This window comes from Mastomys coucha, unplaced genomic scaffold, assembly GCF_008632895.1.
Source record: "Mastomys coucha isolate ucsf_1 unplaced genomic scaffold, UCSF_Mcou_1 pScaffold14, whole genome shotgun sequence".
Classification (NCBI taxonomy): domain Eukaryota; kingdom Metazoa; phylum Chordata; class Mammalia; order Rodentia; family Muridae; genus Mastomys; species Mastomys coucha.
The window spans coordinates 72,002,740-72,017,193 of NW_022196896.1; the positions used below are offsets into that span (position 1 = coordinate 72,002,740).

The window sequence follows — 14,454 nt, forward strand, 5'->3', positions numbered from 1 at the left end:
GCTGTAAACCAGGCTGGCCTCGAACTCAGAAATCTGCCTGCCTCTGCCTCCCAAGCGCTGGGATTATAGGCATGCGCCGCCACCACCACCCGGCTACAAGTTTTATTAGAATGAGGTTTGGCTAAGACTCAGTGAATGGCTATTCCAAAAGGAAAACAGCTTAAAGGAGACAGAGTCATTTGCATTTTAAAACAGTCTTACTGTCTTCCAACTTACTAAGTAGCTCAGACTGGCCTTGAACTCACAGAATCTTCTTGTCTTAACCTCTGAAGTGCCGGAATTGTAGGCATGAACCACCACAATCGGCTGGGTTTTGTCTTGTTTTTGGAGGTCTGTTTGAATCAGAGCACTTGGCCAAATCAAGGACCCAGACTCTCCTGTTTCTACTCATAGATAATAACTGTAACAAAACAGACCCTTAAAATAAAGGCAGTTTTATTATAAAAATTTTAAAATGTGATGTAAAAGACAGTCATGGGAACACTGCATAAGAGGAAATACTGCGAGTGAATGGGCACATGTAAATTTTACACTGTCTGTGAAACATACTTAAAAAATAATCTTTACAGTAAACTGTCTTCACAGCACCATCATTTGAACAGAAGGTATCTTGCTTATCAGAGTTCATCTTTGGCCTGTAATTAAGAAGAAAAATGTTAAGAGCCACCAAAAAAAAATCTTAGGAATTGAGAATGATCATACCAGATAATTATTTTTTCCTAAAGATGAGAGGAGGTGGGGGAAAAAAAAAATCCAAGTTTCTTCTAGGTGTTCTAAATGCTCAGGACTATTTCTGGAGGACCAGAACCTTGTGTTATGGATGGTATGTGTGAAGGGATGGACCAGAACCTTGTGTTATGGATGGTATGTGTGAAGGGATGGACCAGAACCTTGTGTTATGGATGGTATGTGCGAAGGGACGGAGCAGAACCCAGTGTTATGGATGGTATGTGCGAAGGGATGGACCACAACCCGGTGTTATGGATGGTATGTGCGAAGGGACGGAGCAGAACCTTGTGTTATGGATGGTATGTGCGAAGGGACGGAGCAGAACCTTGTGTTATGGATGGTATGTGCGAAGGGATGGAGCAGAACCAGGTGTTATGGATGGTATGTGCGAAGGGACGGAGCAGAACCCGGTGTTATGGATGGTATGTGCAAAGGGATGGAGCAGATGGAGAACAAGATTTGCTACTCTCCCTTAAACTTCTGATTCTTAGTGGAAGACACTGATTTGGTACCCACTCTCTCTAAATCATTAAGAGATATGAGGAAAATGGAACTGCCCCATATTATGAAGAGCCAAAACAAATGTGATATTTATTCCATTTCATTATTGGCTCTTGTGACTTCATGGGTCTTACAGCATAGAAAGGGATTAGCATAGATAGTGTACCCTTTTGGGACTAATGAGTTAGTGGTAAATTATTTCTCAAAAAAAAAAAAAGTAAGACAAACTGATAAACAACCAAAATTCCTACTTACAAACTGTCAAGGTATACAAAGTCCCACCAAGCTCAGAAGCTACCAACATTTTAACTAGCTTTCAGAATTCCTTCATACTTCACAGACAGTGATCTATCAAAGGAGCTGGTTCTGCCACACCAGGAGAGCCAGAAAGTGAGTCTTGTTACCTTTCTCCTATGGCATGTGCAAGGGAAGAGGTCATCCTCAGACTGTGGCTCTACCCTCTTCATACCCTCTCGAATTTGAGGCTCACTCACTTGTAAATTTGCATAGCCCTGTTAAATAGCAATACAAAAGCATTTCTTAAGCAGCTTTTAAAATATACTCACCAAATGAAATAAGCTGGAAATTGTAAGGAAAGTATTCATTTAATGCATATGTATCTATCAGTAACCCACATCGTCCTCCATATCCATTTTAAATGCTCAATGCCATTTGTGCTGTGAATACTGGCTACCAATTCCTGATATACCCCTTATTAGTCTACTCATGTGTGTGTGTAATGTATAGAATGGGGTGTGAAGACCAGAGTCAGACTTCATATACCTTGCTGAGCCACATGATTTTGAGAGTCAGGGTCTCTCTCAGTGAACCTGGAGCCCACTGACTGACTAGATTGGCTGCCTACCAACCCCAGGGGAATTTTCTTGTCTCTGCTTCCCAGTGCTGGGATTACAGATAAGTTTTGCCACAAATGGATGGATCTTCACAGGGTGCTAGGTATCCTAACTAGTCTCTTTATACTTGTAAAGCAAGCACTTTATCCACTGAGCTATCTGCTTAGCCATATCTTGTTTTGTATTTTTTGAGACAGGCTGTAACTACAGTTGGCCTAGTGATATGTAGATCACACTGGGATCAAACCTGCAGTAATCCTTTTGTCTTTACATCCTGAGTGATAGGATTAGAAGTGTCTCCCACTACATCTAGCATATTTACATTTAAAAAACATTGTGTTTTCTTTTTTTTTTAAATTATGTATCTGAGTATGGGTATGTGCATGAGTATGAATACCAAGAGAGGCCAAAGGTATCAGAGGCCCTGAAGCTATAGCTGCAGGCAATTGTGAGCTGCTTGCCATGGATCATAGGGACTAAAATTAGGTTCCTTGTAAGAACTGTGTGTGCTTTGAGCAAGTTTATATGACTAAATATTTCCTCATGGCTACCTCTGTTTTAAGTGTAAATAATATTGCACAAAATCCTCCTTCCCCACTAAGGCTGCACAACTCTGAGTCATTACCCCTCTTGATTATATTCTTTTTTTTTTCTTTCTCTGTCTGTCTGTCTGTCTGTCTGTCTGTCTGTCTGTCTGTCTGTCTGTCTCTCTTTTGTTTTCGGGTTTCTCTGTATAGCCCTGGCTGTCCTGGAACTCACTTTGTAGACCAGACTGGCCTTGAACAGACATCTGCCTGCCTCTGCCTCCCAATTGCTGAGATTAAAGGCGTGCGTCTCCACTGCCTGGCCCTTGATTATATTCTTATTCTGCAACAGGCACTGTGTAGGTATGGATGCTACACATCAGCTAAGTAAATGACACAATCCAGTGGATATTTAGATGTTCAGACACTAATCCCCCTAGTCTAGTTCATTCATTTTTACATAGCTCACTCTCTGTATCCCTTTACCACCTTCTAAAAGATAATAAAAGGAAACCAATACAAATCAAAGACAGCTCAACTTTGCTTTGTAGCAGAGCCCAAGATACGGTATTCAATATCTGTAAGTCTGAGACGAGAATTAGGGTTAGCAAAAAATCTTGTTTACTTATACATTCTTTTTAAAAGATGAGCCTTTTAAATCAATGTTGGGATTACAATGTATAAATTCTTGGTCCATGAAAATAAGTTTCAAAAAAAGGAATGAGTTATTTGGGACAAAAAGGATGACTATACTTTGTACTCTTTTTAGAAAAAGATTTATTTATTATTATATATAAGTACACTGTAGCTGTCTTTAGACACACCAGAAGAGGACATCCGATCTTCTTATGGATGGTTGTGAGCCACCATGTGGTTGCTGGGATTTGAACTCAGGACCTTCGGAAGAGCAGTGAGTGCTCTTAACCGCTGAGCCATCTCTCCACCCCTGTACTTTGTTTAATTAAAACTTTTTTCATACTTTTATTGACTGCCTATGGTATCCCATTACTGCCAAGTATTAAACAGGTCTGATCCTGCTTAGCTCCCAGCTTAGATCATCCTGGGCGTGTCTGAGGGAAGTATGACTATAGGTCCCTTGAACTCTCAGCCTGGTAGGACATGGGACTTTGTCTACTCAGCTTAGGACTTGCTTTCCATACCTACAACTCCAGCCTCCAAATGCGGGCCTAATATCAACAGTTTTCACTTGAAGTTTTCAACTTTTTTTTTTTCCTTACAGTGCTCAGAACTGAACCCAATAGATATGGACTCTACAGTAAGCTACATTCCCAAGCCCCAAATACTTATTACTTAGTATCTGTATCTAATTTCTATCAAAGTGGTACATATATGTCCTTATACTAATATACTTTTAGAATATTTTATGTAAAATATTGTTTACCTACAACATGTCCAGTGCCAAGCAATATGAGGAGTATCCACGTGTGTGAAAATACTAACCTGGAACAGTTTGAAGTAATAACAGAATATATCATCACCCATTAGATTATTTCTTGCAAATTCTTGTCCTGCTTTTGCTATCTTCTTTGCCTATAAGAATTTAAAAACCAGACAAAGCACCATTTCATGGAACTTTTTTTTTTTTTTGTCTTGCAGACATATGCAGACCTTACGACTACAAAGTGAGATGACCCAGAAAACATGTCCTTGGGAGTAGCCTTATGTGACAAAAGGCACATTTCATAGAGTTTGTTTGTTCAGCTCAGAGAAGTTTGTAAGATTTGAAAGTACAAGTTGTCGTGTGGGATGTCTTAGAGATAAGCCACCCTTGGAACAGACAGTTAGATCCAAGCAAAGTAACAACAACTTATCAAGAACACAAAGTATAAAAAGCCTTGCATGCTCTCTATTCAGTTTTCAGCATGCATTTAGTTCAACCTTACTTGTATTAATAATTTCCTCATTTTATTCTGTTTTTTTTTGTTTGTTTGTTGTTTGTTTTTTTGAGACAGGGTTATCTGTCTCTATAGCTCTGGCTATCCTGGAACTCACTCTGTAGACCAGGCTGGCCTTGAACTCAGAAATCTGCCTGCCTCTGCCTCCCAACTGCTGGGATTAAAGGAGTGCGCCACCACCGCCCTGCCATTTTACTCTATAGTAGTTACTGACATCTATTGCAAGATAGGCACTGCTTATGCCCACGACCAACCTTACTGAAAGAGAAAACACAAACAAGGCCAGAGTTTAGCCGAGTGGTCAGCCAATCTAAAATGTTATGTTCACCTTGAGGGGAAGTACATGCCACTCTTGGTCAGATAGCATCCCATGTACAGGTAAAAGGTGTATCTGAACATCCCAGGGTCCAGGCATGTTTCCAATACTGGAATACAGGGCTACCAGTGGGAGAAAGCCTTCTTGAAAACTGAACTTACCTCTGCATCATGGTCTTTTGCCCACTTGAGCTTTTCCAGCAGGTCACTTAGGTTACTTTTGACTGGAATGTAATGTTTCCAGGGCTGCAGCTCATTGTAAAAATGTTCATAGTAGATGGAGTCCTGCTTCAGAACTACACTATCACCTACCAGTAGATAGGGTAATCGGTATGCTGCCACAGTGCCATCAATATTTATCTGATACTTGTGCTGTAAAATAGGAACAGATAAGAGCCTTTACTAAATTCCCATTTCTACTCATTTTTCTTCCTCCTCCTATGAACCATTTTGCCATTCTCAGACTGACTTTTTCCTCTTCGTTAAAATTTAATAAGTTCTCTTATTATACACTTTGTTGCCCTAGCTAAAGGTTCATTTGATATGACCCCAAACTCCCCAAACACAGCTATATATCTAATACTGAAGCAGCTAGCAAATTACTAATATGGATGTCCTAAGGCTATAACATAAAGGAAGGTGGAGTTATAGCTTCTAAGTCCTCTGCTGCTTTGTTGATTTACATGTGCAGCTCCTGGCAGCACATTGTGTGCCATGTCAACAGTATTTTTAAAATATGACATGGCTATGCATATTTGTTAAGGGAATTGATAAGCTTTGGAGTAAGAACATCTATGAATAATACTATGGATATCAGTAACTCTAAATGTACAAAATTCAGCATGCAAGGAGAAGCCAAGTGATGAAATACTGCCCCTGGGGCTAGGAGATGGCTCAGGCAGTAAACTTCTTGCCATGAAAACACAAGGACCTGAGTTTGGATGCCCAGAACCTTTTCACAAAAGCTAGATGTGATCGCATGTGCTTGTAATTCCAGTGCTGGGGAAGGGGAGATAGATGGGTCCCTGGAGCCTGAAGGCCAGTGAGTCTAGCTTAACTGACACCCTCAGGGTCAAGTGAGAGACTCTGTATCAAAAGTCAAGGTGTATGCTCCTGAAGAATGACACCCAAGACTCTTCTGATCTTAATACACATGGCTCGCACATGCACATGTACCTATGAGCATTCTTCTGATCTTAATACACACAGCTCGCACATGCACACGTACCTATGAGCACACATACATCCCTTCTGAGAAGGAATGGCTAATCATGGCTTTTGTTACACTTAAAAAATATTTCAGCCAGGCAGTGGTGGTACATGCCTTTAATCCCAGCACTTGGGAGGCAGAGGCAGGCGGATTTCTGAGTTTGGGGCCAGCCTGGTCTACAGAGTGAGTTTCAGGACAGCCAGGGCTACACAGAGAAACCCTGTCTAGAAAAAAAAAAAAAAAAAAAACAAACCAAAACAAACAAACAAACAAAAAAACCCAAAAATTTTCAGTATACACATCTGTATCCACAGAGCAAAGGAGCTCACTAATTTCCTATTTTCTCCAACTTTTTTGTTGAGACAAAGAACATCAGAAACATCACTGGGGGTGGGAGAGTGGGGCGGCACTGCTTGAAAAGTTGTGAGAAAGAGGACCACTCCATGGAAAAACATGAGGAATCTACATGCAAGGTGCAGAAAACCATCGGTCATGCCCAGAATGCCCAGGCAGAGCATTTGGATGTGTTTCAAGTCATCCTTCAGCAGAATGAGAGGAGACACCTGTTTTGTATCTTGTTATGACGCTATGATTTAGGCGAGAAGTATTTCTATGATTATACACACTTATAAAAATAGGATTTGAGCAAACACACATTCATCCTAAGGGTTAGCTGGAAAAAAAATAAAGCTTTTCCTAGTCTCTGAATTCCCATAATGCCTATTCAATATCAGTGCTGTGTGGTGAATCCAGATTCAGGCCAAATCAAACCTCAGTGCTTATGGTGTTTTGTGGCACCTTCCCATTCTCTGTGATTTATAGACTTTAGTTTCCTTTCCCCAAAGTGCATAAGTTGGAAAGCAGAAAGGTATGTCTGTAGATGATGTCATACCTTGAAGAAATCAAAAAACGAAATGTGTTTCACAATGGGCCCATACAGGCTTTCATCATGTTTAAAGAAGAAGAAATTCGTGAAAGCAGCATCGATGAGCTCTGGATGTTTTCTGCTAAGCTTTACCAGCTCTAGTCTCTCTTTGCGGCTGTCCCGGCCCCTCCAGACAGCTGTGGAATTCTTACTTTCCCAGGGAGGCCCTGTGTTAGCTTGCACTGACATCATATCCAGACTTACTCTGGAAGACAGAAAACAGAACATGTCTTCCTCCAAAACTATCAATTCATGAAAGCAGATGGAAAAGAACTCACCAAAGAGAGCAAACCAAGGCTCGGGGTCAACCCTGATCATCTCTCACCGGCCCATGGTTTCTAGAACAGAGTCAGTCAGGTCGTACGTAGGCATCACAATATCCCTGGATTCTGTGGAGCCACACCAGGAAAAGATCGGCTGAATGTTGGAGTTGGATTTCCTTTTTTCCAAAGGCCAGTCTCCCAAATTAACAAAAAATTCCACATCTGGCATCCTCACCTAGAGGTGGGGATAACAAGGGTTTATTCATAGTTTTTGCATTGCACACAATCATATATCAGTTAAAATTAGCATTTGGAACTAAGTATGATGGTGCTTATCTGTAATCCTAGCATATGTGGGGCTCAGGCAGGATGATCATAAGTTGGATGCTGGTGTGCTAAATGGGCTAAATAAGGCTAGCTTGGGCCACATAGTTAAGATCCACTGTGGGCAATATGCTGCCTCAAAATATGAAAAAAGGGGATCTGTGTATGAGTATAAGCAGATATTATATATGACATATATATGAAGAGGACACAATGAAACCCATCATTCAGTATGGTAATGTAACAAAATTAGTCATTGCACAAAAAAAGGACAATCTTTACAATTTTAGACAATGACAATCACTTCAGGTCAAATGGCCAGAAACCTTTCAGAATATGACATTCAGGGCTGGTGAGATGGCTCAGTGGGGAAGAGCACCGACTGCTCTTCGGAAGGTCATGAGTTCAAATCCCAGCAACCACATGGTGGCTCACAACCACCCATAATGAGATCTGACGCCCTCATCTGGTGCGTCTGAAGACAGCTACAGTGTACTTACATATAATAAATAAATAAATCTTTAAAAAAAAAAAATACCTACAATATAAAAAAAAAAAGAAGAATATGACATTCATAATAAGTATCTTCAATTTGCTTTCTGTGGTGTCTAAGTTGGCCATTGGACTTACTACAAAACTAAGAAACAGGCAAAGGTGATTTCTATTGTTCTAATATTTCCAAGAATCTAATGAGAACATAGAAATGGTGGAGAAGAGGGTGGAAAGAAGGAGGGAGGGAGTGTTTCTGGGAAATACAGCACTTAGGGCTTTAGCCCTGGGTTCTTGTTAATGAGGCAGAGGCATTTCCTTTCCATGTGTGCCATCATTATAGACTGACTTATTCCCCCAGAAGATATTTATGCCTAAGTCCAAAATCCCAATGTCTTAGAGTTACCTTATTCAGAAACTAGTCATTGCTGGTGTAATTAGTTAAGATGAGGCCACACAAGTATGTGGGATGGGGTTGTCCATCCAATACGATTAGCATCTTTGGGAGAGGAAAGGGAAAGTGACAGGAGGAGACCCAGAGACTCAGATTCTTGAGGGCAGCCGGCCATATGACGAGAGGTCTCTACCTCTCATTAGACTGACCGAACTGTGAGCAATGGAGCACCATGAATACAGGACCACAAGCAGCCAGAAGGAGGCAGGGAGGAGTGTTGCTGAAATCTCAGGAGTCTGACTCAACATTTTGATTTTTAGTGGCCTCCAGAACCATCCTCTGCTTTTTTAAGGTACTATATATCGCCGCCCTTAATATCTAATACATATATTAGGAAAAAAAATAAACTTTAGGATAGCAATATAGAAGGCACCAGAATAGAAGAACACTTTATATTGATGCTAATGTTTTGAAGACGTTAAGTTATAAAACCCAGATTGACATTGCTATCATAATGCAGAGAAGATATACTAACCTTTCTAGTCAATGAAAGTAGTATTGCATCCATGAAAATCCTAAAGCCAACATGCTCACCATGAGTCTTGATATAAACCTAGAAGAGAATTTGACATTTAGTACATGTGTGGAAAGGGACTGGCAGATTCGGCTAAAAAAAGGCTTGTCAAAATATGTACATAGGGACTGGTGAGATGGCTCAGCGGGTAAGAGCACTTGACTGCTCTTCCAGAGGTCCTGAGTTCAAATCCTAGCAACCACATGGTGGCTCACAGCCATCCGTCATGAGATCTGACACCCTCTTCTGGTGTGTCTGAAAACAGCTACAGTGTACTTATTTATAATAATAAATCTTTTAAAAAAATATGTACATAGAATGATGTTTAACAAAAGTAGCCAGATGTAATGAAAAGGTCGAGACACTACAGAGTCCAGAAAACAAGCAAACCTCAATCACATTGTACCTTATTGTCCTTTAAGGTATAGTGGCACAGGCTTTGCCTCTGTCCAAATCGTTTTGGGATTTCTGCTGCAATCTTTTCAGGATCAACAGTAGGGAAATGCGCCAGATCTTTCTGAATCTGAGTGATGGTTTCTGAACAGTTCATCTCGCGTAGCCAGGTTGCACTGTCTTCCAAAGGACAGTCACAGTTCTCATGGTAAACTGGTCCTATTGACAGACAGACAGACAGAGAGACAGACAGAGAGCATAACACAGGGGTGAGCATTTCCCGTAACAACTGAGTCATAATAAAGAAATGGTCCACGAATTATCAACTTTCTGTCTGGTCAAGTTGTCACATCTCTTCTTCCTATATTTTTCTATTCTGGCCCACTTTTTACAGGTACAAATCAAGTCAATGGTGGTATACATGCTCTGTGTAGATATAATTCATTTGTCATTATATGTCACATAATCATCCTGGGACTGGAGATACGGCTTAGCAGTTAAGAGTACTTGTTGCTCTGGCAGAGGACTGGAGCTGTGTTTGCAGGATCTGTAATGACCGATAACTTCAGGCATAATGGACCCGATAGCCTCAGTGATACCTACCTGCACATGTGTGAACATACCCTACCTGCACATGTGTGAATATACCCTACCTGCACATGTGTGAACATACCCTACCTGCACATGTGTGAACATACCCTACCTGCACATGTGTGAACATACCCTACCTGCACATGTGTGAACATACCCTACCTGCACATGTGTGAACATACCCTACCTGCACATGTGTGAACATACCCTACCTGCACATGTGTGAACATACCCTACCTGCACATGTGTGAACATACCCTACCTGCACATGTGTGAACATACCCTCATTATAGGAACACACATGTATTTATAAATAAACTTTTTTGCTTCTAAAGAATAACAAAATAGTGGCAAAAAATTGTGGCATCTATATATGTCTTGAAGGATAAAATGATATGAATTACTATTTTACTGGTTTATTATAAAAACAACTTCTATGGGTATCTATTGGCTGAAGAAATGGCTCAGCTATTAAAAGCTAGGCTTAAAAATATAGAGCACTTTTCTGAATAGAAAAACCACTGCCAGTAAAACAGAAAAAAATGAAGGACTCCAACCTTGTTTTTGTTCCTTCCTTCCTTCCTTTCTTTTTTTTTTTTTAGAGAAAGAAATATAAAGAAGCAAAGGTAATCCTATAAAATCTCATTAATATCAAAATTAATTATTTATACATTTATAAAAATAATGCTAGCATAACATAAGAATTGGAACTGGAGCTGTGTCATTCCTTTCTGATATCCTCAGATTCCAACCTGATCCAGTCAATAGATGACAATGGGATTTACAGACATTTTAATACTTTGTAGGCGGGACTATACCAAGGAGTCCCAGTGGAATGGAAAAGAATTTATACAGTTAAAAGGAATCCATAACTTTCCTATCTCTCCATAGAAAGGGGAAAATGTGGTCTTTTTACCACAAAGTTCTCGTCTTATCCCTATGGGAGAAAACAGCAGAGAATGTCTTTGTAATAGTGGCATGACGACAACCAAAGCCACAGTTAATCCCTTTTCTGCTTCAAGCCATCTGGTTGGCCTGGAACTTACAACACAGACTAGGCTGGCCTCAAACTTGTACAGGTAAATTGCTTCTCAGCCTCCTGAGAGCACTGAGATTAAAGGCAGGTGCCACCACACCTGGCAAGCTTAGTGAGTATAAGGAATTTAATTAGATCATCCCTTCAAGAATTATCTATGACGACATATTTAACTTGATTATTCAGACAGGAGTTAGAGTCAGTCTTGAACTGCAATATGGGTGTTGGGAACCAAACCCAGGCCCTTTGGAAAAGCAGCCAGTATTCTTAATCACTGAGCCATCGCTTCAGCAATGTAAATTCTTTTTTGTTGTTGTTGTTGTTTTTTGTTTTTTTGAGTCAGGGTTTCTCTGTATAGCCCTGGCTATCCTGGAACTCACTCTGTAGACCAGGCTGGCCTCGAATGCAGAAATCCACCTAAGATTTATACAAACATACACACAAAATAAATAAAAAGTCTGAAGTAGTGTAACAGATGGTAGTAATGATTAAGTATGTTTTTTTGAGTCTTTGTTTCAATTTCATATGTGCATATACACATCACAATTATCATTTTGTACACACACACACATATATATATGTTATATCTTAACAGACACACACACACACATATATATATATATATATATATATATGTTATATCTTACTGTAAGCTGAGTTCCAAAAGGTTTATAAAACCTGGTTGTAAACTATGAATTAAAAACCTCTCTAATGGCTAAACATTTATTATTACACATTATGTGCATATGCATATGCTAATGCGCACATGAATGTAGGTGCCTGTGTAATACAGATGTGCTCTCCCCTGAAGCTGGAGTTCCAGGTGGCTCTGAGCCTCCTGACATGGGGGCTGGATCCAAACTATGGTCCTTTGCAAGAGCAGCATGTGCTTTTCAAGGCTGAGCCATCTCTCTAGCTTTTTAACTTGATCATTCTCACAGACGTGGCTCGAGGAGCAACTTTTCTAGTAATGTTTCTTGGTCTTTAGTGAATTATAATCACCATGTAAATATTCAATCTCTCTCTTTTGCCAAGCAGCCTAATTGAAAAACATCTAGTGGGGCTGGCGAGATGGCTCAGTGGGTAAGTGCACTGACTGCTCTTCCGAAGGTCTGACTTTGGATCCCAGCAACCACACGGTGGCTCACAACCACCCTTAATGAGATCGGACTTGCTCTTCTGGTGCGTCTGAGGACAGCTGCAGTAAATTACTCCGGAGCAAGTGGGGGCCAGCAGAGGTTCTGAGATCAACAGCAGCCACACACGATGGCTCATGGCCATCTGTACAGCTACAGTGGACTCAGACACATAAAATAAATAACAATAAAAATCTTAAAATAAATAAATAAATAAATAAAAAATGAAAATATCTAGTTTTTTCATTTAGTGAGAAAAATATGTTAAGTTTTTTTGATAGAATTCTTACTGATGGAATGACATGCATTTTTTGTATACAAATTCTATCATAAAATTTTGTTTCAAAATACCTCTTAAAACATAAGGAGACTTGGCAACGTGTTGCCCATGGTGTTTAACTTCTATCTTCAGATTTCTGTAGCTTGCATACATTCTATACCTTACTATGAAGGACCCATCCTTTCGATCTAAAACTTGGACACCAACTCTAGTGAACTGCTCATCAGGTGCTGAGATTTTCACCTGGAACACCTTTTCACCTGGAGAAGATGTAAACCTGGTATGGAAAACAATGAGATAGGAGGGTTATTTGAAGAGCAGATGCACACTATTTGTTCTCTTTAATCTGTAAAGGCTGGGCATTCTGTTATATCTGATATTGTTGCTTGCTTCTCTCTTAGGTTTTTAGTACCAGTACCAATATGATGGAACAAAGATAAAAAAGAAGATAATAATAACATAAAATACTTTCATTAGACAGTTGCCAGGAGATAGCATTTAAGACTAGCAATCTATTTGGCATACAAGACAGAGCAATATTCCTATCAGTGTACTATTAATTCATGGTCAACACATCTGGCAATTTGTCATTTGTAAAATGTTTACTTTAAGGATGACCTTATTTGAAAAACTGTTCTTAATGGCTCAAATAAAATTCAGTATTTGTAGGGCTAGGGAGATAGCTGAATGGCTAAGAGCATTTACAGTTATGTAAAAGACTTAGTTCAGTTCCTAGTACCCATTGTCCTTAAGGCTCACAACTATCTGCAGTTTCAGCTCAAGGAGATCCAGTGCCCTCTTCTGGCTTCCTCCAGCACTTGGGTGTGAGTACATACCCTCACCCATGTCATGCAATTAAAATATTACTACTAATAAAAGTCTAACACATATGCCAGTACTCTAAATTATGTTGAGTTATGGGGAAAATCAAAATAATTGGTCATCACGTTAGCAATACAAGTGTTTTGGACTGAATATTCCTGCACTTGGGATGCATTTAGTTTTTCGTGTTTAGTTTTCCCAGTTGTACTATTTTTCTTAAAACAGCTTGTGGGAAAGCATTTAAAACAACAGAGATTTGTTTAGCCTCGATTCCAATCTAAATAGCCAAGAAGAGAGCTGTCATTATAGCAATATTATTTACACTACACATACTTCACAATTATTTCTAAAGTCACAGAGAAAAGTTGATTTGGAAGGGAAAACCTATTATAACTAGATGTAGACAGCACTCAAAAATTCTGGAATGTAAATGGCTTGTCTGGGCATATAAAGATGAAGGACAAAACCAAAATAAATAAACAACAGGAACAAAACCCCCTCCAGTTATTTTAAACCGCGATCTCAAATAGTTGAGGAGTCTTTTCTCCACTTACGGTTCCCCTGAGGTATCCACCGCCCGAATGTAGAAATAGCGGGCAGGAAGGACCACGTGTGCTTTTAGCCCGGGTCCCCATATTTCGCTCTTCTCTGGGCTGAGCCTCCTCTCTCCGCCCGTCTGGGTAAGTGCTGGCACAGTCCCCAGAAAAAGGCAGGAAAGCAGCGAAATGCTGAACATTTACAAGACCGAGTCTTGGAAGATCCGCGAATAAATGCAAACGTGCTAAGTGGACGGAGCTAGCCTGGGTAGGTAGGAGTACGGTGGTCAGTCCTAGCAGCAGTCAAAGTCCCTAAAGTGTCGCTTGACGTGCGGGGTCCGCGCGTGGAACTACGCTGTGCCCAAGAATGTCACAGCCCGAGTGGTGGCATGTTCAGGAGAAGGATGCCACTCGTTCTGCTGAACCTGGTAAGGACCGCAGGCTCCTCTTTCTGCGGACAATGACAAACTGGTGTTACTCTTGCCACTAGAGCATCACTTTGGGAACGAATCCGTCGCAAGTTCTAGCTAAGGTAAGAGGAGAAGGATTGGCCTGCGCTGTGACCAGTCTTAATAAGGTCTTCTGCTAGTGGATGAGCGGGTCAGAGTGAAAAACGCGTCCTGGGCCCTCAGCTTCCTGGGA

The 14,454-nt window shown here is 40.4% G+C and overlaps 1 protein-coding gene across 1 annotated transcript; it reads right to left on the reverse strand.

Moving 5' to 3' along the window:
* Positions 1-418: 418 nt before the first annotated feature.
* On the reverse strand, positions 419-14,353 carry Poglut2 (protein O-glucosyltransferase 2). The gene is made up of 10 exons (XM_031367382.1): positions 13,831-14,353; positions 12,526-12,731; positions 9,425-9,630; positions 8,980-9,057; positions 7,300-7,472; positions 6,942-7,179; positions 5,002-5,211; positions 4,070-4,159; positions 1,635-1,742; positions 419-635 (listed from the first exon to the last, which is right to left on the reverse strand). Exons 1-10 carry the CDS (start codon positions 14,010-14,012, stop codon positions 618-620), a joined length of 1,509 nt encoding a protein of 502 aa, XP_031223242.1. The 5' UTR covers positions 14,013-14,353; the 3' UTR covers positions 419-617.
* Between the last annotated feature and the right edge of the window lie 101 nt (positions 14,354-14,454).

Coding starts and splice junctions, on each gene's coding strand:
- Poglut2 (XM_031367382.1), bottom strand. CDS start 14,012: ATGTTCAGCATTTCGCTGCTTTCCTGCCTTTTTCTGGGGACTGTGCCA. Junction 9,631..12,525: donor GTCTCCTTATGTTTTAAGAG/GTATTTTGAAAC, acceptor GTCTGTCAATAG/GACCAGTTTACCATGAGAAC. Junction 7,180..7,299: donor GTTCTAGAAACCATGGGCCG/GTGAGAGATGAT, acceptor TCTGTCTTCCAG/AGTAAGTCTGGATATGATGT.